Genomic DNA, 26119 nt, shown 5'->3' on the forward strand with positions numbered 1-26119 from the left:
GCGGAAGTAAGAGTATCAACATGAGCACATCCCGACTGGAGGGGACTTGCCAGAATGGTACGCTATTTTCTCTTGCTTTTAGTGGTAGTGCTCGTCAGTGTAGGAGTTTGTCTTCAGAGTTCATGCGGAGGAGAGCAAGAGGCCGCCTCCACGGAGGGAGCAGCGGGCTGCGGCTGCAATAGGCTGAGGAGAGCCGCCTCCAGTGCTGCGGACTCGAAGGAGGAGCGACCATCGAGCGAGCCTGCTGCAAAATACACAGCAGCTGCTAATGAGAAAATCTCTCAGGTTAGAAGGGTTGACAGGAATAACCTGGATTTGTATGTATGAATAAAAATCTGAAAAGTGTGTTATGCAGTTGTATTCAGCCCATTTTACAAAGATTTAATAAATGCCTTCAAAGGCGCCTTATCAGCAAATAGAGTTCGCTTTGGTGTAATTCAGTCAAAATACAGCTTTGTTAAATAACAGCATAATACACAGCAGACGTGATAAAGTTGTTGAGAAATGCAGTTTAAAACTTTTGAAGTCATATTTGCTTTTTTACTTTGCCAGTAGACTGCTTAATATTTCAGTGTGACTTTTATTGTTTCTCCATAATAAAATAGAAGTTTCAGCTTGTGGTGGACTACAAACTGGTACTAGTCACTTTTGAGACTTTCTTTACAGTCAGCTCTGGATGTTGCAGTTGAAACTGCTGCTTACCTCTGTTGTGTGTGTGTTTGACACTTCTGATAAATTTATGGTTTGGTTTTAGCACAGCTGAAGTTTTTCCTCTCCATTCAGATGATGTTCATACCTGGAGGAGAGTTTCTCATGGGAACGGATGACCCAGGTATCCCCCAGGATGGCGAGGCGCCACAGAGACCAATGTACGTTGACTCTTTCTACATGGACGTACTGGAAGTAACTAACCAACAGTTCCAGAGCTTCATCAAAGCCACAGGTTATGTTACTGAGGTATCAAATAATTCTGTTTTAAGATATTTAAATGTAGTACATTTTAGATGCTATTGTAATTCTGCAGAGTTCTCTGGGTATAAACTTGTTTTTCCTCCTGATTTTAGGCAGAGAAATTTGGAGACTCGTTTGTGTTTGAGGGAATCTTGAGTGAATCTGTCAAAAGCCAAATCACACAAGCAGTGAGTATATTCATGCAGATTTGAGTAAGGTCACTCTAAGTTTCTTATGTCGATGGAGACAACAAAATGAGGGGCACATGTGAAGTTGGACCTTAGTAGTGGTGGGAAATGATTATTTATTCAGAACTGTTATTGTTGAAATACCACCAGCTGAAGAAGTTCACACACACTTTATTGAAGTTAGACACAACTTCAGCCTCTTGCTTTTTGGGCCTGTTTGAACATTAAGGGTACAGGATATATAGATATTACGATGCTCACAACTTCCTGAGACGACTCCTTCCAATTAACAATGTATGTCCCCTTACAGATTTCTAATGTTTTTGCTTTTTTTGTCACAGGTAAATGTTTCAGATTATCACAAAAAATTTTGAAGAAAAAGATAACGTGGGATAAAAGTAACCCTAATTAGTATTATCTTCATTTACAATAGCTTGTAATTAGTTTTGTTGTTTTTTTTAAGTGTGGAAGAGTTTTGGGCTCATCTTTGCAGAATTTTTTTTAACGAGCCACACAGTCCGATTTATGTCCAGGCTTTGACAAGCCAAAACTTTCATTTTCCATTTTGCTAGTGTTCTTTTATTGAAACATTGTGTTGGTTTTACTCCATGTATAAAAGAATGCACCCCTTCCACAAGTTTCACTCTGAACTCCTCATTCCTTTGAATATTTTCCAGGATTGTTTTAGACATTTTTTTTGGTAAATGTGAGATGGGCTTCATGTTCAGCAGTAGTTCTGAGCATCAAACTCTTTCATAGATATCATTTTATCTCAGTTTTTTTTTCTTATTATTATATCATGAACGCTGAACTTAATCAGGGTAGGTGAAGCCCATAATCTTCACCTGGTCTCCTGGGTGGGTCATCAGTGCCGTCTTGGAGTTGTGTTGGTTCCTGGGAAGGTTTGTCTCTGTTACATATTTTCTTAATTTGTGAATAATGGCTTTCACGGTGGTTCATTGGGGTCTCTAACCATTACAAATGACTGTATAATTTTTCCCAGACCAATAAATGTCTGGGGAAAATGTTTTCATTTGTTCTTGAAATCCTTTGGATATTTCATTTTCAGATCATTTAGTCTGCATCATGTTGCTGCAGCATCAACATTTCAATAAACCATGGGTATGAAAAATAAAAAAGCAAGGTGGGGAAGAACTAGAATAATATACTTTAAAGCCAAAAGCGAAATAAAATCTCAAATCTACATCTGTTCGTTCATAAGGGCAATGTAAAAAGGTTGTATTAGAAACCAGAAACAGTTGCACCTTTATGACAGTGAAAAACTAGAACCTCAGATAAAATGTCCTGTCTTTCAAACATCTTTCATTGTTGTGTAGCTTTGTTCACAAAATTCTAATTTTGGAAGGTGTTTTCCCGACTAACTCATCCACAGTTCAAGTTCCTACTGCTAGACATTCAGGTCATAGTTTTTATGACTTTAAGTAGGCAGGAAGACATACTACATGTTCCTGCTCTCAAAGACGAAAGCCAGACAGCCGCGTATTTACTGCTTCGTCGTGTGCAGCCTGATCATAAGGCTGAGACGATACTGGGGGCACACCAGCGGAGCAGCACTGGAAACCAGTAGAGACATTTGTACTCTGCCAAGACAGTTCCTGACAAACTTTGACAGGAATTTATGAACAAAAAAATAAAGTTGAAGAGATAATGGATGAAAGAAGTTTAACCAGTTACAACTATTATTATCTCTTTGCTATCAGGTGGCGGCGGCCCCCTGGTGGCTCCCAGTCAAAGGGGCCAACTGGAATCACCCTGAGGGCCAAGACTCAAACATCACAGACAGGTAGCCAAATCATTACTACGTGCCTGGTAAAATAACATTTTAATGCACAGACCCTCAATCTGAAAACGCATTATTTGAATGTTTTATTTTATTTAATGAGGTCTGAGTAACAATCACTGAAAATATACTTGGAAAACACACCTGTTTTCTCCAGACTGGATCATCCAGTTGTACACGTCTCTTGGGCTGACGCTGTCGCCTTCTGCTCTTGGGCCAACAAGAGACTCCCTACTGAGGCTGAGTGGGAGTACGCCTGCAGGGGGGGCTTGCGAGACAGGTGGGCCGTGAGTTATGACTGTGCAGTGTGAGTGTGCCTGAAATTAATCTTCTGGGGCACTTTATCTCCTCTCAGACTTTACCCCTGGGGGAATAAACTGAACCCAAAGGGACGACACTACGCCAACTTGTGGCAAGGGGATTTTCCCGTGCACAACTCTGGAGAGGACGGATACGTCAAAACATCTCCTGTAAGTGGGACAAGAGGTGAAGGGGAAAGTTTTGTAGTTGTGGGCGTGACAAAGATTTCATATTCCAGACTGGGTAGGAGAAGACTCTGTCTCAGGAATGTACTCCATTTACAAACTTACAACACCTCAAAGTTCTCAGGACGAAGGCAAATTCCTTTACGATGTAAAACTGATTTATATCTTCTCTAGTAGGGGAGAAGACAGATCTTATACAGATTGTTTCTTTCAAGCTTATTTGTCAAGACCTTCAAAATTCTGCATATTAGAACAATTATTGATTAGTTGTCTGGCAAGGGCAAATGTGAGTTAGATAGACATATCAAACAAACATCTACATAAAATTTACATATATATTTCTTTTAATTGGTGCTGGACAAATACCCAAAATAACTCTGAATGAGTTTGTTCTGTACTTCAATAATATGATTCAGGCATTGTTTCAAAATTAGACCATTCATTTCTCAAAAGGAAAAAAAAATATCTGCAAACTTATGCTCTGGATACTTTAAGGAGGAACTTCAAAGTTGCATCATTGCTATTTTCAAGCTCTCACATGCAAGTTCTGCATGTGAGATTTATTATAAGATAACCAAATATGGTAATATAGAGTGGTGAACAATATTTCTTAAGCCTCGCTACGTGAGCTTGAACACAGAAGTTAAAAATGCATGCTTTTAGGAGCACATTTAATTCTTTTCTGATTATTTGAGTAGCATCAATATCAACAAAATAACTAAATTCTGCAAAGAAGCTGTTGCTATGTACAGAAAATTGTTCTTAAAAATAGCCTAGAATTACATTGTAATTTATTAGTCTGAGATTTTGACAGGAGGAAGCAGGAAATAAGCTCACCAGCAGAAAACCTATATGGAAAAAGTTACAAGATGCTTTTCCATACTTGTGCCTTGCTTCAGATTAAATGGTATTTCTATTTTTTTCAACAATCGTATATTTTCAAAACTTGCACATCCATATTTTGCAGGTTATGTCTTTTCCTGCCAACTTGTTCGGTCTACATGATATGGTGGGGAATGTTTGGGAGTGGACTTCAGACTGGTGGACCGTTCACCACACCACAGACCACCAACAAAATCCGGTGAAAGCAAAAATGTGGATTTTCTCTATTTTACTGTCATGAGTTTAGTTTTGGAAAATATTAGTGACAATACCTTCACTTGTCTTTCAGACTGGCCCCCCTTCAGGCAAAGACAAGGTGAAAAAAGGAGGGTCATACATGTGCCACAAGGTAAAGATGGCAAACTATATATGTAATTATTATTGTTCTGTCTTATACTTTCTTAACTTGGACATTATAAATGCTGTCCCTTACAGATTTATTCTGTTTGTACATTTTTGTCGTTTTTTAAATGTCATAGATTATGCAAATTTCATCAGTTTGCTGTGTCCATCCGCATATTTTGGAAAGATTATTTCAATTTCAGCATCTACACCAGGCCTGGTTACTGACTGAGCAGCAAAGTGAAAACTTAGACTTGTGTAGAGATACTGTGTAGTCCTACTTTGCAGCTATTATATCTTCCTTGTTGTTAACAATGGGGGAAAATCCAGCTTGGTCTTTCTTCCCGGTGTGTAAGGTTTGATGCTGCTAGCTGCTGTTTAACCTGTTCTCCTGCTAATTCATACAACCTTTTCATTTTGAGTTTAAAGTATATTGATGTATGAGTTTAGTGAAATTATATAAAAATGCTAAAAGCTAAAAAGAGAATATTTGAACACTACTGAAACACAGTGTAGCCTGAAAGCTAATCAGATTTTGTAAAGCTTACCATTTATTTCATGGAGATAAGAGATAGACAGGACAGATGTTAAATTAGATGAATGGTTATGCAAACGATTGTCCTCACATCTATGATCAACCTAGCGGGACGTTGCCGGAATTTAAATGAGCGTTGACTTAAAACAAATACATGATGAATTATGTATTGTCAAAGTTATGAAATCCATGTTTAGATTCGGCAGCACTGGACGCAGTGGGACTGTAGTTAGCTGTATAATAAAGGTTCACAGCACACATTTCTGTTTGTCTTCTGCATGACATGAGTGAAAGAAAACAGTTTGTGCTCTAGAGTTGTGCAAAAAAGTTGTGGAGAAGAAAAACACAGCAGCAAGCCTAATTTTAAATCACTCCCACTGCAGTCTTAGGATTATAGTTTGACTGAGAGTAATCTTCTCTCCTCTCTCTCTGTCAGTCTTATTGCTACAGATACCGATGTGCAGCTCGGAGCCAGAACACCCCTGACAGCTCAGCCTCCAACCTGGGGTTTCGCTGTGTTTCTCAGGAGAAACAATAACCTGAGCTGCCTGTTTAATAAAGACTTCCTTATTATCTGTAATCCAAGTGTTTACTAGGATTTGAACTGGATGGCACAGTTTTTTTTTTGCTATGGCAGTTTTTTTTGCTGCCATATTAGTCCACAGTCAAAAAAAGGAAACATAGGAAATGTTGCTGTAAATATCCTATTTCACACTATGAAAGTGTTTTTCACTTTTTATAATAAAATATAAAAAGATGAGATTTATAGTCTTTATTATATCAGCTTCTTTTTATTATTATAGCTGTGTCATTTTTAAGTTTAGGACCATTTACAACAAAGGCTACAACTTTGGTTTTGTTCAGCCATATGGTTGGTGTAAAGTTACTATAAGAACATATTTTTTGTCTCTTTCTAAGGTTAGCAAAGAGGTCATAATAATAAAAATTCTCATCAGAAAAATTACATTTTGTCTTGATTTGGGGTTTTGTAAGATTGTCCCTTTTTATGCATTACAAATATAAACCTCTAGGGGGCAGTAGCTCCGCATATACAGTATATCTACTGTTCCAATCTACAGGCCACTTGCAAGTTTTGCACTTCCAACCACAAACTCAGCTGTCCAAATCTCCTTCTGGACTGAGTTGTTAAAGCATTTCTAGCATGCAGGTGCTTGATAATAAGTTGAAATCAATGTTTTAATTATTATTATTTTAGCAAATCAGTTTAAATAAAACGTATGTACACACAGTGATATGTGTGTATATTCTTTATTTCTGTTTTTTTTTTTCCTGATGACTATTGCTTACAGCCAATGCAAACAAAAAAGAAATCAGTTGCCCAGATAGTTAGACTACTACATAAAACATGTTTTGTTTTTTGTTTTTTATTAAGACTCGGTCCAACATCAGAGCAGCATTGTACCAAGACATTTTGGAGAACTTCATGCTGAGAAGCTGTTCTGAAATTTTACTTTCCAACAGAGCGTGGGGCATGCCCACACATCCAAAAGTACCAATACCTGACCAAAGTTGTTGATAATGCATTTGTTGAATCTATGTAATATGGTCAAGAAGAAGCTGAGAGACACAAAATAAAGTTGGTACTATAGACAAAGTTTTCGGTGCATATAATGTATGGTACATGGATAGGTTTCTCTGGATAACATTGCATTTCAGTTTATCTTGTGGAGAGGAAACCCTCCAGCAGAACCAGGCTAAGTGTGAATGGCCATCTGGCTCAACCAAGTGAGTCTTTCTATGTTAAAATATATATTTTTAGTTGTCTTTTGTAAGGCCTTTATTTTTTTTATTAGCTGTAAGCTGTCAAAATTAACAGAAATAAAAGTTTTATCACTGCAATAAATCAAAGCAATTAATGAGTTTGGCTTTTTGAATTTAATCACTAAAATGAGTGTTTGATCATTTTAGTTTATTCAAATATTTGCTTCAAGTGAGTAATAACTGGTCAATCGGTTTTCTGAAAATACATGTCACCGTGACAAATATTTGTTAAGGTAATATCTTACACCTGTAATTCTAATTAAGTTGTAAAGCAGTGCTCAATACTGGATTAAGATCTTTCTTGACATAAATAATTTACAGTCTTTGGGTCAAATTAGACTTTGACCCAAATTTCCATGTCAAAAAAAGACAATAGCAGTGGATCTAAGGGTAAGACAGAGTGACCTTATTTTTGGAGTTAGGACCCACACATGCAGAATAGTTCTGTAAAGGATTTGAACACAGGACCTTCTTGCTTCGTCCACCATCAGCCATGTTGTGAGAAAGGCAACAGCCCCTCTGATAGGTTTTTCCATCCTCTTATTTTCTTTTTTCCAAAGTTACCCAGGTATGGAAAACACTTTCGAAGATACTACAGGAACCCTGACTCTGTCTGTGTAGCTGATTTATGTACCGAACTGGTATAGTTTGAGCTTTGACTATTAAAATGGATCAGTGTAGCAAGTAAAGTGTTTTATCCTTCAGAGCAATAAAGAATCCTCCATAAAACCAATAGCTACATTACAATGGGGAAACTTGGTGTTAAACCTTATGATTGGGTTGGGACAGAAAACTGGCAAATTGACAAGCAAAGAAGTCCCAAACGTCTGCAAAAGAACAAAATCTTTATTTATCAGTAAGTTTACATATTACATGTGGGGCTTATAAACTAAGCAATTAGTAAACAAAAACTCTAGCCTAATGCATAAGTAAATGGAGAATAATGTCAAAAAAAATTCTAGTGCACCTTTGGAGAAAATTTCAAAAGAAACATTTATTTCTAGAATAATTAGTGTTACACTTTTAGCAAACTAAAGTCCTACTTTGTCACAGCGAAACTCAAAAGGTTCAAATTTATAGTTGATACAACATTACTGCACAACCGCTAACATCCAGTAGACAGTTTAACAAGTCTAAACCCTGCAGTCAGCTTTGAATTGAAGTTCTCACAAACCTCTTTATCTATCAGTGCACAAGAGATTAACTGTTTAACAAAACAAGAAAAAAACAACTTATTCCTACAAATAGTTCAACCCCCTGCTGCTGTATGATTAACTCAAAAACAATGCGAGTCCAAAATGCACCACAGAAACAGAGCAGAGCAACTAAGACAACCTGGAGGCTAAATACAGCTGCCGTCTTGGAGAGTAAAGAACAAACAGTGATATAGATTAAACAAAGGCGATACGCTATACTAATATAAATCCTTCACTTGATCACTCTGCCTCTTAATAGCAAAGCTAAAAATACAAAAAACACTTGCAACCTTATTTTACTTTTGCACCAAAATGGCAAAAGAGTGTCTTATTGTGCTGCTAGAGAGGTGTTAAGCCTCATTAAGAATACCCTCACCACATATAATAACTGCGTGTGGTGTCGACAGGGGACGGTTTCCCCTCTGTGCTGTCTTTGTCCTTCTCTCCATCAGCCTCCCACAGGTTAATGAGCGGAGGGTAGAGCTCGTTGAGAGGGATGGAAGAGGTCTTCAGCATGTACTTCTTCAGTGAGTGGTGGTAGTTTTTCCTCTTCCACCTGCGGGCCATGTAGACACCCACAGTGGCAAGGCTGAGGAAGGCCAAGGCTGTTGACATGACCGCCAGCACAGCCACGCTTGGGTGCTGGTCTGACAGGTCCAGAGCAAAGGTGGTACCCTGTGTTGTGACGTTGACGCAGGACTTGTGTGTCTGCAAGTGGACGTTGGAAACCGTGAGGCATACTTCATACTCTGTGGCAGGTTGAAGGTGTGTGAGGTTGTACTCGTGGACGTCTACAGGCACGCGAGCTGTGTATGTGATGTGGGGGTTGTCGATTTTCATGGTAGCAGAGGCCCATTTCAGGTTGGAGGACAGGACATTTGAGTTGACTTTCCAGGAGATCAGAATTGAATGGGACTCTGTCTGCTTGACGTAGATCTTCATCACCTGAGTGTTGTCGAGCAGGGTCCCGTTTACACGGATTGTGGAGACCCATGTGTTGGCACCTTCTGGGTTCTGTGCCACGCAGGTGTACCGGCCAGAGTCTTCCACCTGCACATGAGACAGCCGAAGAGTCCCCTCGCTGCTTAGGTGGTACCGCTCTGACACAGTGTCGGTTGTGATTTTGGCACCAAGAGGGGTCACCCAATAAATTTCAGGTTCTGGTTCAGCCATTGCCCGACAGTCTAGGCTGACACTCATTCCTAACTCAAGGTTCAAGTGGGTGGGGAAAGTGTCATGGGAAATGAGGGGAAGGCACTGCTCTGTGGAGTCCAGCAGCCTTAACTCTCGGACTCGTTGGCCTCTGAGTTCTGTTGGGGTTGTGCAGAGCATTGCCAGAGGCTCCATGAACCGCACTGTGGACCTGTTCAAACTCATCCACTGAATCACACAGTCGCAGCGTAGTGGATTGCTGTGAATACTGATCTCCCGCAGGTTTGGCAGCACCGCCACAATGTGCTGGTAAAGGGCAGTCAGGGCATTATTGTTGAGCATCAGACTCTCCAAAGAGGACATGTCCCTAAATGCTAATCTGTGGATATAAGAAAGCTTTGGGTTGTTGGTAGCCTCTAGTTTTGTTAGTTCTGGTAGGTTGTCCAGAGCATAGCGATCAATGGACACTAACTCCATCATGTTGTTGATGCCCAGCTCCTTAAGGTTTAGCATGTTTCTGAAATCTCCTTCCTGAATTTTTTTTACTGGATTTTTGTTCAAATCCAGGAATTTCAAGTTGGGAACTTTTTGTAGGGCCAATTGGGGGATTCTGACCAGTTTGTTGTCATAGAATGATATGCTCTCCAAATTGTCCAAGCCCACAAATGCATTTGGTGGAACATCAGTGAGATCCATCCCAGCCAGAACCAGACTTCTCAACCTTCCCAGTGGTGTAAAGTTCATATCCAGAAGGCCAATAACTGGGTTTTCCCCAATCATGAGGATCTCAAGGTTAGGAGTTTCCTCAAACCAGCGGCTGTCTATCACATGGAGTCTGTTTGAGTTGAGGTGGAGCCGCAACAGACTGCGTAGACCTGAAAATGCATAGGGGGAGATGGAGCTTATCTGGTTGTGGTTAATGTAGAGCTCCTGGAGGCTGGAGAGGTTTCCCAAGCAGTGATCTGGCAACTCTTTGATCTGGTTCTCCTCCAGATGCAGAGTAGTCAGATGATTCATGTTTCTCAGACCCACAGCTTCAACATTGGTAAAGTTGTTCTGGGAAAGATCCAGCTCCGTCAGGTTCACCAGAACCTGCAGCTCTCCACTGGTGCGAGAGATGACATTGCTTTGCAGCAGCAACACCTGCGTGTCTGCTGTCAGGTTCGTGGGGATGTGTGTCAGTCTCAAGTCATTGCAGTCCACTGTCGTTGCCTCCTTGTATGTTGACTGGGGGGTAAACCAGGGGCGGATCTCGCACACACATAAACGTGGGCATTCTTTGCTGCACACTGGTGACAGACAAGCAAGAAGAAATCCCACGCACAGCAAGACCACAGGTGGCCAAAGCTGAGAGCCGATTGCCATGTTGGCTACTCTCTCTAAGAGGGCTTAATGGAGAAGCAGTGTTTGCAAGAAGGATATGAAGGAACACCTCACAAACATCAGTGTACTTTGCTGCTATTATAGTTGCTGTAGGTTCAGAATGGTGATTCCTAAGCCAGATGGACAAGTTGGTAAAGAAAGGTCACTCCTAACCTAAAAAAGAGAAGAAAGCAAAAATAATTAAGTGACAACAATAAAATAGAGATTATATAAAGTAAAAATCTAAGAAAGCATGAGTTAAATATTCATTATGTCTTACCACAGTTTTGGTTTGACCATATTCTATTTACCTAACGTAATGAGGCAGCATGTATCTAACATTGGTTGTGTTTGAGAGTATCCAAGATAATCTGTTTAATTTTAGCTTCCTTGATGAGTTTGCCTCCTTGGAGATTCAGAACAAGTTTTTTTTTCTCTCTCTCTTGTTTGATTTGATTGTATTCATACCAGCTTAGTATCGGTTATCAGCTTGTACAAGGGTGTGTGTATGGAGGGGGGTGGAGAGTGGGGGAGGGGGGACGTAGCCCAGGCTGTGTCCCCATTATGCAACAAGCTTAAAAAGCAGGGAGTTTGGGGACTTTTAATCAACCACAGCCACATAGATGTGGTTGTGGTTGATTAAGAGAAAGGCAGAGATTTATGAAAGAAATATCTCTTTACCAGTTTATGACATTACCTATTGCCCCTTGGGTACACGTCCAGGTTCTAAAATAATGAGAAATGACACTGATGCAGCATTGCAATCATTATTCTTCGGAGATATTTTTCTAATCCTTAATTTTTGTGTTTGTCAGTACAACGCTACCTAGATCTGCTTACTACCTGACGGGGTAGGATAGGGTACCTTCAGGTACCTTCAGCTGAAGAAATGTTTGCTTAAAGCACACAAAATATTGTAGTTTAACTTGACCTATCTGTAACTCTTATTTCCACAACTAATTGTTCATTTTGTACGTTGCAATATATATATACCTCTTGAAGTTTCTCACATTTTGTGATGCTACAACCAAAATCGTATGACCGACACAAGGCCACTATTGCATAATAAAGTGGAAGAAAAAGACAAAAAAAATCTTAGAAATAAGTACATCTAAAAAAGTTTTAGGCATTTATATTCAAACCCCTCAGATCCCTTTAGTCTGAGGCCTCCAAGTAAAAAATCCAGTCCAGTGCAATGAACGGCCTTAGAATTTAATCTGAATTGTAAATTTTATCAATGCATTTGTAATTTTATATTAATATAAATCTAGGTGTTCTGTAGGGGTATCAGAAGGCCAAGGAGTTGCAGAGAACTTTCTAATGTTGCATAAAACAGCATTACAACTTTTAAAAATTTCTCTTTTATAAAACTATAATCCTAACCTGACTGTCATGCTTTGGTGGGTGTACCCAAGGTGTACTCAAGTCCAGTGTTTGAGAGCTGCTGTACTGCAGCTTTAAATGTATCCCTTCTCTAACTCGCCTGAATCAAATAAAGGCACATCATGAGGTCTTTGCAGAGCTGAATGACATACTGATGAGGGAATTCAGCAACATGATGCAGCTGTGTTGTGGCACCCCTGTGCTATAGAGATGCTTTTCTTCAGCAGAGATGAGGAAGCAAAACTCTGTTGCAAGACTTGTGTTTTGATGCTTTTAGATGTTCTACATCAAGGCTGGCTGAAAGAGACCTTTTCCAAAAGAAAAATGTTCAAATGTTCCAGTGTAAGTGTGCATGGTTAGAACAGATGCACCCCCAAAAATGTGCAACTGTAACTATCCAAAAACCTTTCTTTAAGGTATATTGACTTTTTTTAATATTCCCTTTTCCTCCCACTTGACAAGTATCAGCTGCTCTATGTTGGTCTATCACATAAAATCCCAAAGAATACAGTGAAGATTTTGGTTGTAATGTGACAAAAATTCGGTGTGAATACTTTGATAAGGCACGATATGGGGTTATGTTTGTGTTTGCATGTCTTCACAATGCACCACCCCTCCAAAATGTAATAGATCTCCCCAGAGATCTCCTGAAAACACAGAAAACTTTCAGAGTAACAAAGATTTTTCCAGAAAATGCTGTGAAAAACAGACGCTTGGCTCAGCTTGTAGCACCTTGGGATGGAGTGGGTGAAGACTAAAAATAATTTGGTGACTGCTTCTCTTTAGAGGATGGAGAAACGGGACTGAGCGCAGCAAGTCATCATCTCTTTCTGTCAGAAAAGCAGTCAATTATGGAGAGATCAACGAGATTCTGACATCTCCATTTGTCAAGAAACAAGATACTAACATCCATTACCAACATGACAATAAGAAGGGTTTGGGTGCAGTACACGTCCTAAACCTGAGATAGCAGCTTTTTTTTTACACAATGGTAAGTCAAAATCGCTGCTGAGCAGTCTGACACCAAAGTTATGGCTTGATCTGGCTGGGTCACATTATTGAGGGTGTTGGATCTTAAAAGCATAGAAAACACCTGAAGTCCTACAATCATAACTGAAGACATGATTGTTTTCAGTTAACTCAGACTCTTATCATTACGGCCGGTTACTATCTCTAACCCTCTGCCACTGGATGTTTCGTAGCCTACTGGCCATCTGACAGTTTCTACCAGCCATTCGATGTTTCATTACCACTTTGACAGCTGGTGGTTTAAAGTAATTTTCTATAATCTAATCATAGTCTACATAGAGAAATTTAATTATGCCACCTGAATGACTATTATCCAGCAGCAGCAGGTTATTTTGCTTGAAACAAGAGTTATATTTTAACACACCTAAAGGCGGATTAGAACTAAAACACATACAAACACTGTGAAATACAAAGTTTCAAAAATAATAATATACAATTAGATTAAATCATACGAGTGCTTTAATGACTATGCATCTCCATAATTTATGAAAAATACATAACTACAAAAAAAAAATCAACTAAAAAAATAACTAGATGGATATGCAACAGTGCAGAATAAGGCAACAAATTAGCTTCATCGTTAACATAAACAGCAGGTTGTGTTGTTCGTCCAATGCTATGATCAACTACAAAGCTATTTTTTGAGCTCTTGAGTTGCCATTCCTGTCGTAAACTTTTTTTTATTTCAAGCTTAATTTCTCAATCTGACCACTGAGCTTCAGTTTCTCGAAGAGCCAAAATGTTTGCATGTGGAAAATTTTATTTTATCACTAATATTTAACAAAGCAAAAATAATACATCAATTGCACATTCTTCTTGCACATTTGCAGAAGAATGTGCAAAAAAAAATCTGAGCACATTTAATTTCAAACATTGATGATGGACCATGCTCTGTTCCAAATAGTCGCAGGAGAATGTCAATTATAGCTTCCCATCAACAGCTCCCCTGATATTCTGATGAGGAAAACACAGACTGTTTTCCTCATCCATGTGCTGTGGAGTGATTTACTGGCTACTCTTCACAAACAGTTCTTCTGCACATTTGCATGAACAGATGTCCAAAAGCCCAAGAGTTACACAAAGGAACAACACTTACTTTACAGAAAAACGTTACCATGGTAAAACAACCAGCACAAATGTTCAGATCTTATTTTAGCTGTGCTGCCGTTTGTCTGAGTGAGACTGATGCCTGCTGTCAGTGGCTGGACTCTGCAGAGACTCCGTCACAAACAAACTCAGCTAATTCCCTCAATAGGACTTAAACTCACCAATCTCTATTGCTCCTCTTTCTTTTCCCTGTTGGTTTTGATTAAGAATTATTTCTTCTGATGTACCATCCACCTCTGTTTTAATTACCCATCATCCAGTTTTCCAGATGATCCAGCCATGTTTTATTTATCTTAATTACCCATAAATATAGCGCTTTCATAGGCAATTTTTCCGTTCAGATGACTTTATCTCGTCCTCTCTTTCTGCATGTGTTGCGCTGCTCAGATATTAAATCCGAAGAGGCAGGCGGATTAATCCCCGCTTTCAATCGGAAGCAATAAAACTCAGACACCTGGCAGCAGGTTCTTTTGGCAGGCTGGTATAACTGTGGGGGTCTGCATCTGCTCCCAGGGATCCCTCACTGCACTATGTTTTGACCTCATTGACTGTAGGAAGGTTTGCTTAGCACATATGGTTGTTTTCACTGAGGGGCTGTTTGATAATCACTGCAGTGCACAAATTCTCTCTTAGACGCCCCCCTGTGCACACTTAGATACCACAGATAGCTCCGCTGAGAGTGGCTCCCTGCCTCTACATTACCTTTGGCTTACAAAATTACAAAAGACTCCCTACATCTTTACAACATCAGTGAACATGGACGGTACATTTATAAACTCAAAGGAAGGATACTGAGTAAACTAGCAGGAATACTGGACTCACACCAGATATGTTCAGGCACAGCAATCAAGGAAATCTGTATTAATCTTTCATCTCATGCACATTATGTTGGCATCAACACGACACCATTATCTACACTTCTCAAGAAGTACACTGTCTTCTCTGAGTCACTTTGGCATGCAACTGCACACAGAATCCTTTAAAAAAAAAAAAAGGCAGAAAAATCCTCCAACAGTTCCTGTTGGTATTATCCAGTTGACAGTGCGAGCAGAAAGCTCAGCAGCGAGATCTATCTCCTTTTCTCACCAAATCCCTGAGACGTTTAACTATACAAATACATTATCCATGGTAGAGTTTGCATACATCTGTCTACAGCTACTTCTACACAGTGTCAAGCAAAAGTATTAATGCATTTTTCTATTCTGTCACACTACAGTCACAAACGTCTATTTACGTCATAAAAATCTGAAAATATTTTATGTGCATTTGTGTTCAAATGTTCAGATTCAAAATTTCAGTGTTGCAAGAACAGTTTCAAATATTCATGAGTATGTCTGCATTTTTCTATTCTTAAAAAAAATAGTTAATGTTTAGTCTATCTGAATGGAAATTGTCTGTGATAATCAATTTTCAATTCCGGCCACAGATTTTGATTTAGGTCTGGACTTTGACTGGGCCGTTCTAACCAATGAATATGCATCGATCTAAATCACTGAGCTCCATCCATTTTGCTTTGATCAGATTTTCTTTTGCTACTGAAAAACCCCATCTATGACGGTGCCGGCTCAGTGTTTCAACATGGAAAAGATGTGTTCAGTGATATGAGCAGTTTTAGCTTCATGCTGAGTGTTTTGGCCTTTAGTCTCATGTGAACAGATAAACCTTCTTTTACATTTTTTTTTTGTGAAAACGCAAACTTTTCAAGAGTTTCTTCTTACTTGCTGTTTCATAAAAAGCCAGATATGTGGAGTGCACAACTAACACCTCCATCAACACCTCCACTGGATGCTTGGCTGGTTCTCAGTAGGTAGAATAGTTGTATGGAAATCCAAAAGTTGGGGAATAAATTTCAGTTTCCACTTGCACCATGTTAGTGTAGCCCTGGGCAGGACGCTGTACCCCATGTTGCCTACTGATCTTTGTATTAGTGTATAAATGTGTGAGTTGTGACTGTGAATGAGTGAATTACATATAATAAAGTCGAACTAATGACTTAAGTGGTTGGTATGAAAAGAAAAGCAATTCAGTTTGTTTACCATTAATGTTAACTTTCCCAAGCCTGTCAGTTCAGGTTTTGGTAGGTTTGGAGATGTGCTACATTTATTTAGATGAGATTTTATAGCCTTACTTTAAACTTCTCCACAACATTGATCTGTTTGATGTGTCTCTTTGTCTTTGTGATGCTGGTTGATTACAAATGTTCTCAAATAAACCGCTGAGAGACACTTGTTCACTAATTAGCTAAATTATGACTTTTATAAATTGCACTCAATTTCATTTAGGGGCCTCAGCATAGCGTAGGGAACTACAAATGAGCTCCATAACTTTCATATTTATATTTGTAAAAATATAAAAACCTTCCAGCTTAAAAAAATAATCACAGTTTGTCTTTGCAATGTGACAAATAGTGGACAAGTCCAAAGGGTGTGAATAATTTTCAGACGTTCTTTGCAGGTAATATGTGTGCTCAGTTCAAGCCTGCTGCCATGCTTTTGCAACGAGGTTCATAACCAGGACAGCAGAATGAGAATGTGGGACGCTAATGAGGCCTGTCTGCTTCATAACATGCTACATCTGATAAACACAGTTATCAGGCAACGGGGCGACTCAGAGGTCTGCTTAACAATACAGAGAGCAGGACAATCAGTGAGACTAGAGAAGTTCTAGACCTGCTGTCAGATCCAGTAGCACTTCTATTCAGATTGAAGGATCAGAGTACACAACCTTCTATGTGGAGCCTATAGCAACAATAAAACTACACCAACACAGGCAGGAGAGCCCTGGGATGATGGCACTTAATATTCCTCACAGGAGGAGGAGTTTTCTCCCATCTGTTTCTGGGGTTTGTTGTCATACTGGGTGCTAAGTGAAAGTGAATCAGCAGCTCCCAGGCATGACATTGTCATGGTAACAGCTATGCCACAGGCTTTAATGTTTGGTAACCAAATAAGAAGCAGACATGAGGAGCTCATATGGTACCATCACTTCTGCAAGAAGGTGACTGCAGCAGTACTCATACAAAACATAACAGGAAATATGGCCCATGCATCAAGACCCTGCATAAACCCAACCAGTAAATGTCGCAGGATATTTCAGAAGATGCTGTATTTTTCAGCTGTAATTATATGACAATAAATTAAGGCGAAGAAGTAAAAACATTCCATGATGTTCCTCGCTGCCCTGCCTGGGCAGTAGTCTGCTTCTGCTCCTTTAGTGTGCAGGCGTCTCACTTCACATCACAGACGGCTTTGCTGCAGCTGCTGATAGCGGAGGCATAAAGCCGAGGAGGAGGAGACGGACGCGTGTCCACTCTGTCAGAAAAAAGAAGGATGGAGAGCTCTATTTCAGCCGGAAGGTCGCGAGAACGAAAATGATTAACTGAAGGAAGAACGACAAAGAAAGTCCTCTAGCTATATTTGTAGTGAAAGGGAACAAATTATCCCGCAAACTTGAACAAAGCCTCTCAAGACTCCACTGAGGTTTAAAAGTTGCAGGGCAGCAAATTGTCTCTGGATTTTCTATTTACTGCAAATCCATATGGTCACCTTATTTCCCTGCGGATCCAAGATGGATCTTGACACAATTTTTCTTCTCTGGCTTTAATCTTTTTTCCTCCACACTTTCTGCCCTCGTCCTCTCCATCCACTTTAAAGGTCCATTTTCAGTCACAATGACTGTGAATACTCAATATGTTGTCAGAGTTGCACTGATCAATCATGCTTCAGTGCCAGTTTCCAGTCTCTGGAGGATCCAGGCAGAGTTAGTATGCATGGAGGTAATCAGCCAGTGTACAACAGATCATCCAAAAGCAATAACGAATTTGGTGAAAAAAGAAGATTTTGAAACAGTGAAATCTATCTTTATTAAATAATTGTATAAAAAAAACTAGACAAACAGAAAAATGTGAAAAACTATATATAAAGTTAGCTTGATTGACTTAACAGGATCAGTATTAGCCTTGACATCAACTCATAACTGATCATCCATCTTTAAAACTTCATCAAAAATGCGCATTAGTCGTGCCTGAGATAAACGATGCAATTCAGAAGAATTGCACAAAATCAGGAAATCGTGTAAGTGCAATAATATTGTTGCATACTGGACTGAGGATTTCTGCTATTCTTAAGCCACATTTTAATAATCCCTGGTTGTCTTTTTTATCACATTATTGTCCTCACCACTTCTGCAAACAGACTTCGTGTGAGTTTTATCATCTTAGCTACTATGAAATATACATCTCATGTGGGCAAAGATGGCATTTAAGGTCTATCCAAGAAGCCAAAGATATTAAAGCAAGCAGAACTTGCATGCATATCACTTAGATTAAAAAGTTACATTCAAAATGGCTTATGATATTGCACCTATTGATAGTGTGATGTCAACTGCAATTCCTACAATGCTTTTCAGCTCTATTTCTCTGGAGCAATTTTATAAAGGAAAATTTACAATGGCAAAACAAACACAGCCTAGAAGTATGGATTTGCACAGCAGTAGATGCCAACATAGCAAGTTTTCTAAAGCACAGCGAAGAAATCTGTGTAAGTTCTGCTTTGCGTGTGTTCATGCCGATGACATCACAAGAGGATCAAGAATCAAACTGTTGACTCACATTAGAAAAAAATATGGTCAAAATACAAGTAAATGCGTTTGATTGGGAAATTTAAGTTAAAACATGCAAACAAAGGGTAAAAACCCCAAGAACAATATAAGTGCACATACTCTGTATACAATATAAGTGCACATACTCTGTTGCCTTTTGTGATGTCACCACAGGCATATGTGCCTGTATGATTGTTTATGTAGAGGTAGATTTTTATAAACAATATTTCTTAACAAACAGAAAAAGAAGAATGTGCCATATGGTTTCATAAGTGCTAAAATATAGCCAGAGAGACTTTGGTCGATTTTACTGAAGAGGTTCGATATTGGCTTTAACTAATCCTCAACTTGTGGAAGTCAGTCAAAAAAAACAAACAAAACAGAAACGTCTCATATATTGTTACAGAAACCCAAACTCTACATCAGTGACGTCAACCTCAAAAAACATCCAAGATCTCACTCTCAGCTGGGGGGAGGTCAGCCTGTTGCAGCCTTGCCTCTCTTCTCCACTGCTGTGGGAACCCAGACAGGAGAACATGCTGCAGAGTTTGGCCTATTGCGCACAATGGCTCCGATCCAAAACACACTCAGACACACCAGGTTGTGTCTTTGTTTGGGAATTTTCTCACACTCCTCCCCACGGCCGGAGGAGCTACGTCACAGAACTGTGAGCTCTCAGCCTGGGGGAAGGTGGCAAAACCTTGTGAACTATTGTGAGTCTGGGCCACCGGGTGACATCTGCATCAGCTGTGTCCCTTTTACACACAAGGCAAAAAAGCAGGATGCAAAGTTGAACTCTTAGATGTGCTGGTCTGACACACCTACTTGTGACAATGTGGAAAAATAAACAGCTACAGTATAGTAACAGGTGCCTCTCAGTGAATTAGAATCAATCAAAGCCCTTTATAGTGAAAAGTGTGAGTCAAAATATACAAATGTCTACATTTCTGTAAGACTTCTGCAGAATAAACAACATTTATATTAAGTTCCCTCCCCAGCCGCCTTTGCCTCAGAATTTGACATCTGCTGACTTCTTTACTAAGAGGCAGGCAAACAGATAAGCTGCTGCACAGCTGTTCCAGCAGAGCTCTGCACCAGGAACTGATGCTGTGGTTTATCTGCCTGGACCTACTGGTAATAATAGTGAGCTATGAGGAAACGCATTCTCACACTCATAGTCTATCATTTGTACTTTTTTTTAATGGAAAGCTCAACATTTTACACCCCAACGTAGCGCACAGATTTGCTCCACGTTTTTCTTTGTTTCCTCTTCTCATCTCGGCACAATGAGAAATAAGAATCCACTACAGGGCGCAGCATGATTGCAAACTGTGTGTTCAAATTTACAAGAACAAGCAGACGCACATGTTGCTGAGAAATTATGAGCAATTATACATGCGTAAAAATGTGGGTTTAAAAAAATATATATATACATATATAGAGAGACATTCGCTTTAAAACACAATGACTTATTGTTTGATTTCATCTTTGCTGATCAGTGCACTTATCCAAAAGCATAAATCAAGTATCTATCTTTTTAAAAGCCTCAGTATAGCAAGAGGAAATTCACAAACGCCGAAAATGTTCCAAACAAAAACATTTGAGCACATGCACAGAGCGAACAGATGGCACTCACCTGTGAAGCGCCGTATCCTCTGTAAATACGCAGGAATGCTGCAGGCTACTGTATGTGACACCAGTCAGCCTCCACGGCGTACGGAGGATGCGCGAAATGTGCAGTTGCTAGTTCGAAGTGTAAATAGTCGGGATGGTTAAAAAAACACACATACACACACACAACCCAAAAAATAACAACGAAAAAGAAAAAAACTGTAAAAGTGGATGCAGCAAAATCCGTCCCACTTCAGGCACGATGTTGCAAACACAACGATGCCCCAGCAGTTTCCAGAAAACGCACAGATGCCCCCTCGTCCCTCCCTCCTCCCTGCGCGCCCACCCTGCGCAGGTCAGCTGGACTAAAAACCGCCTGACACTCACCGCTAAGTCCGAACCTCACCATCTGTTGTGACACCGCTGCCATGGGAACAAAAGTCCCACCCTGTGGCGTTGCAATGAAGGAGTCGTTGACTTTCTGAACGCTCTGACAGGCTGACCTGGGTTCCGAGCTGCTCACTTTTAGGCTGGGTTCGCGCAGCGGGTCAACATCACTGACATGTTTTTCCTTCGTTTTCCTTTAAGCTTGAAAGAGGATGCTGCGGAGGATATCAACAGACATTTGGCGCCAAGACGCCAAACATGATCTAAATTTAATGACCTGCTATGTAATGATTCGTAATTATTATGGGATGGAATGGACTTCAAAGTGGATCTCATGCATATTTCTCCCTCTAAGAAGAACAGACACACGCACTCATTAGGACCTGGATTTAGATGGACTGCTTTCCCTCAGTGGCAACTTATCTCATTCCACAGGAATCTTTCTCTGAAGTCAATACATGTTTACCTTTTAAAAAAAACCACATACACCTTTAAATGCAGCACATAACGACTTTATTATAAAATTTGCACAGGAAATTAAGAGTTGTCTCTTGTCTGTGTATATTTATATCTAAATTTACCATGCAGTACTTTGAACATCACACAGCTAATTACAGTGTGATCTACTTCTCAATCTAGTCAAAGCAATCAGGAAGTCAGCTGCTCTGTTAATGTTTCAGCTACTTCCTGAACTCCTTGCATGATGTATTCAGATTTTTACACATTCGACCTTGATATCTGACAGACAAGGTGGAAAATGAAAAGAAACCGATGCAGTTGTAAAAAGGGTAAAACTGCCCAGCTTTATGTCTGTCAGCAAGCAAACTTTGATGATCTGAAACACTCTGAACATTTAAGAGTGACAAAATTTAAAACAAATCCAGAAGAAATCTGGAGTGGGACAAAGACATTTTCTTAGCACTCTATGTTTTGCGGCAAATATTTATGCGTAAAAATCACATTTTAGTAAAACTGCAGGGTGGGCCTGCTATAATTTGACCACAACAAATATACAGTTGATTCAGCATTCACGGCGTGTGTGTGTGTGTGTGGGTGTGTTTGTTTCTAATACCTTGTGGGGACCATTTTCCTGACATATGCTACGTTGTGGGGACACACTGCTCCTTGTGGGGAACGAAGCCTGGTCCCCACAAGGGGAAACGCTGTTTTTGGGTCAGATTTATGACTAAGGTGTGAATTGAGTTTTGGTTAGGGTTAGGTATGTAATGGTTAGGGTTAGGGTAAAGGTAAGGGTAAGGTTTAGGCTGTAGAAATTAATGGAAAGTCCCCGCAAAGATAGCTGCGCAAACATGCGCATGCGTGCGTGCGTGGGCGTGTCTGTGTGTGTGTATGCGTGCAGGGGTGTGCGTGCGTGTGTATGCGTGTGTGTGTGTGTGTTCCAGCTGGCAAAATCATAATTTCCCATCATTAACCTGCAGCTCTTGTGGTGTGGTTGCTGTGGCAACTCCTCCCTCTCAGGGAGAGGCGATGCAGCACATCCGCACCGGTTTATTAGATTTCTGATCACACAGCTCCTTCCACATGGCCATCTGGGAAAAACAAGTGAACGAAGAAACGTGTGCCCTCCGCTTTACCTTCTGCAAGTCTTTGCGTTGTGGCGCTGCGTCGGCTCTGCTGACGAGACAAGGAGATTTGTATTGTCTTTTTTATTATTTATTATTTTTTTTGGCAGCGTTTGTTTTCAGACACGCTGGCGTGGAATGTAAAGTACGAAGCGAGAAGATGAATGGTGGGATGAAAATACACTACACAGTGAAAAGTAGATAAAGACGCACTGAGACTCTCTCCTCTCTGCAGCAGCTGAGCTGATGAACGCCTCCTCCGCCTTTTAGCAGAAAGTCTCCGTCTGAGTTCACCCACAGTTTATTCGCAGCACATGCTCGACATGAAGGAGTTTGACTTGCTGAGATTAAAGTAGATCCAGAAGATGCTAATTAAATGTTCCTGATCAAATTGGCAGCTTGATGCAACTGGAACAGATGACTGCGGGCAAACATGTAGCACATTTGCAGCCTTGTTGTACATCACAATTACACCATTATAACCAGCACCACCTTCTGCCAGGCTGCCGACAACACTGTTGACTGAGTGCACATGGTGCTACATTCCGCACAACAACCGCACACGCATTCCCGCGCACTCATCCGAGTCCATGTTTGGCATGGTTCATGCTGTCTAATCTGCAGAACTGATGAAATGTAGACAGGCGTTAGACACAGACAATCTGATGCACTCTGATACAAATGAAAGCTGTCTGAGAAGCTCAGCACTCAGCTGGCTCAGCACCTTTCAGCATTATCATAAATTTAGCATAATACGCTCCAGTAAATTTTATGGAAGGAGCTTTATATTTAATTGCTTACATTCGGTGTTTAGGAGAAGGCTTTGCTGTGCTGTAGAGTTTTTTGGTGAAAGGCTAAGAATATTACTCCTCAGACTTATAAAGTATAACAATCTGAGATGATTGGCATGCATTTGTATTTTGATAATCTTCTTCTGATAGACCAATGAGCAAAGGTCAGGGATGAAGTTGTGAAGAGCTTTAAAGCATCGATAGCTTAGAAAACAATATTGCATGGTCTCAGTGTGGCTCATCGTTAAATCTCTATCCACAACTGGAAATCTACAAAGACCTGATTGTCTACTTGATCCAACAGGATGTGTGCAGCAATAATCTGAGAAGCAACAAAGGGCTCCATGGTCACTCTGAAAGAGCGGTAGAGATTATTTACTTCTTATTTAAGGAAAGGGTGGTATGATCGTTGAAAAAAAGGGGGAAAAAAACATAAAACAAGAGAAAGTCCAGCTTGAAGTTTGCTAGAAGTAATTTTTGGGACTCAAAATGGTGAAAAACTAACCCTGAACACACAGTTCCTTTTGTGGAACATGGCGGTTGCAGCATCATCCTGTGGGAATGTGTTTCTTTAGCAGCACAGGAAAGCTGGTTAAAGTTAATGAGATAATGGGTGGATCTGAATACACTGTAATTCTGGAAGGCTGCAAAAGGCTGAAGACCAGTCAGAGCTGCAGTAGAATAGGCTAATAACCTTTTTGTTTTCTGGCTCCACATATCAATACAAAAATGGCCATGTCATTTCTGCTGCTCTGTGTGCAGAGCAGAGCGTGTCTGTGCTTGTTTTCTGCTCATCAGCAGGTACAGCTGGCAGGCTTGATTATCCTCAGCTGTAACTCATCAGAGGAACTGCTGAAAAGAGTAGAGAGAGTTTGCTCTCTGGGTTTACTCCATAGCTGTTGAGAATGGGTGTTTTCTCACTAGTTACTAACCTGTTGCTCTTGCTCCTTGTTTTCCAAACATCTTTTGGAGGTTTGCTCGAATCAAGCCCTCACTGGCTTCTGAGAAAATGACTGCAGAAAAAACTATGATCTACTACTCTCTAAGCTACTGATACCTGCTTTGGTTGAACTAACTTCAGTGAAATGTTTCTTGCCACCATCTACAAGTCTCTTTCTGTAGATACATGCACTTTCATATTAACAGTAGCAGGAGACTACTGTCGGTTCAGCTGCGAGTGATTCTGTTAGTATCTTACCCAATACTCCAGAGGCAGAGCTTTGAACAAATGGCACAATGCATAGCAGGCGAGCGGTTGCCACGGGAGATTTAAGGGTTTTTTTAAATAAACATACATGAATGAATGTAAACAATGCTCTACGTATGATATATGTCTATGACTATAATTATGACCCGTAAACATAATTTAGTGGCAGGTCATGGATTAAAGAACATAACAGAACCCCTGACAGTGAGAGGGTCAGTGCTTCTGTAGTGCTGAGGCGAGCGTCTTACTGCTCCGTAAAGATGCTTTACTCCACTTGTCTCCTTGGAGATGATGGTCACTACAGTTTAATACAAAGATTTTTAGAGGCTGTTGCTGATGTAGCTGTTCTGTTCAGATGGCTTGCAGATTGGCAATGGTTAAAGATAAAGAGTTTTTGGCTTTGAAGAGTATAAGAACAAATTATCCATAAACCCGCACAGCTACCACATCTGAGCTTCATTAAGATCTTAAATGGACACAGATTAGGTGACATTCTAGTATATTTAAAGGAAAACCTGTTTTATTCTTGTACAACAGTCAAAACAAAGGATATTCATCGGTGACTGAAGAATATGTTGCACTTCCACAGGTTCTTAAATTCTTTGTTTTTGGTTTACTGTTTCCACCGGTCAGTCAATAAATCCATCAGAGTCTTGTCTGGGTTGAAAACATGCTCGGCTTTGTCTGACATTTCAGGGAGAACTGAGAATGTGACTTTCACCGTGTGATCACTGCAGGGAAAAAATGATCTCTTTAGCTTCACATGTTCACTCTGGAAAAGGAAAATCTCCCCATCCTCCATCCTTCTGCCTCCCTGCTCACTCCCCCCTCTCTCCTGCACCAGCTGAACAAAGACAACTGCTCTTTGTTGGCTTCATGCTCTGTGTGAGACTGAGGGCCAGCAGCTTTTCACTGATACAAGAAGCAAAGATAGGAGCATTCAGCAGAAAAAAAATGTAATACTCCAAAACATTTTTGGCCTTGAGTCCCTATTTAGATCCCTGGTGCCTTTTTCAGATGTTTTCAAAAGAAATAAGAGTTAAGAGAGCTGAAGCAGCTGTCTGAATGAAAGCGCTTCAACCAGCACCTTTTCTTGTTTAAATCACTTCTTTTTCTTTTACATATTCTGCCACTTTCAGTCCTTCAGCTTAAAAACATCACAGATTTTCAAAGAAATGCTGCTTCTTTTCTAGTCAGAAAGCTGAGAACTTGTCAGAATCAAACCTCAAAGCACTTCATCCTTACATCCTAACATTTTTTTATTATTACTATTGGACTCTTCAAATTGACTTTTTATAAATCTTGTTTTCTCTCTCTCTCTCTGTCTTTCTTTTTGTTGTTGTTTTTTCTTTCCCTCCTTTTTTTGTTGTTCAAAAATAAGTAAACATTCATTCATTCAAAGGAGAAACTGCTGCCTGTGTAACTGGGGGGGATATCACTGAAGGTAAACACGTATAACAAGAAGGGAATGGGTTTTGCTTAGGAGGAAAAATGAAGTGATGGAATTTTTTCCCCTCTGTTGCCACACCCAGTTGGGAACCAGTTTGCTCCGGGCTGGTGGGCTGCTTTACCAGGCTGGTTAATTGAGGAGGGGGCTGTGCAATATTTTTTTGTCTACATTTGCAAGAAAAAAAGACACATTTTGTCTTTTCTTGTTGGGTTATCCTACCAGTTACCCTATATATGTATACTACCTTGTTTGTTTGGAAGAATAAAAGGGGGCTTTTATAATTAATCATTTCCATT

At 40.0% G+C, this 26119-nt stretch overlaps 2 protein-coding genes across 2 annotated transcripts; one reads left to right on the forward strand and one right to left on the reverse strand.

Annotated features, from left to right (window-relative positions):
• sumf1 (sulfatase modifying factor 1) lies at positions 1-7022 on the forward strand. Its single transcript, XM_005799860.3, has 9 exons — positions 1-285; positions 784-957; positions 1065-1139; positions 2861-2943; positions 3098-3220; positions 3296-3410; positions 4393-4506; positions 4597-4656; positions 5621-7022. The coding sequence occupies exons 1-9, from the start codon at positions 55-57 to the stop codon at positions 5720-5722; spliced, it is 1077 nt and encodes a 358-aa protein (XP_005799917.2). The 5' UTR covers positions 1-54; the 3' UTR covers positions 5723-7022.
• Positions 7023-7794: 772 nt separating this feature from the next.
• LOC102218271 (leucine-rich repeat neuronal protein 1-like) lies at positions 7795-20945 on the reverse strand. The gene is made up of 2 exons (XM_005799861.2): positions 20431-20945; positions 7795-10850 (listed from the first exon to the last, which is right to left on the reverse strand). The coding sequence occupies exon 2, from the start codon at positions 10677-10679 to the stop codon at positions 8535-8537; it is 2145 nt and encodes a 714-aa protein (XP_005799918.1). The 5' UTR covers positions 10680-10850; positions 20431-20945; the 3' UTR covers positions 7795-8534.
• Positions 20946-26119: the final 5174 nt, after the last annotated feature.

This window comes from Xiphophorus maculatus, chromosome 20 (assembly GCF_002775205.1).
Source record: "Xiphophorus maculatus strain JP 163 A chromosome 20, X_maculatus-5.0-male, whole genome shotgun sequence".
In the NCBI taxonomy this organism is placed as follows: domain Eukaryota; kingdom Metazoa; phylum Chordata; class Actinopteri; order Cyprinodontiformes; family Poeciliidae; genus Xiphophorus; species Xiphophorus maculatus.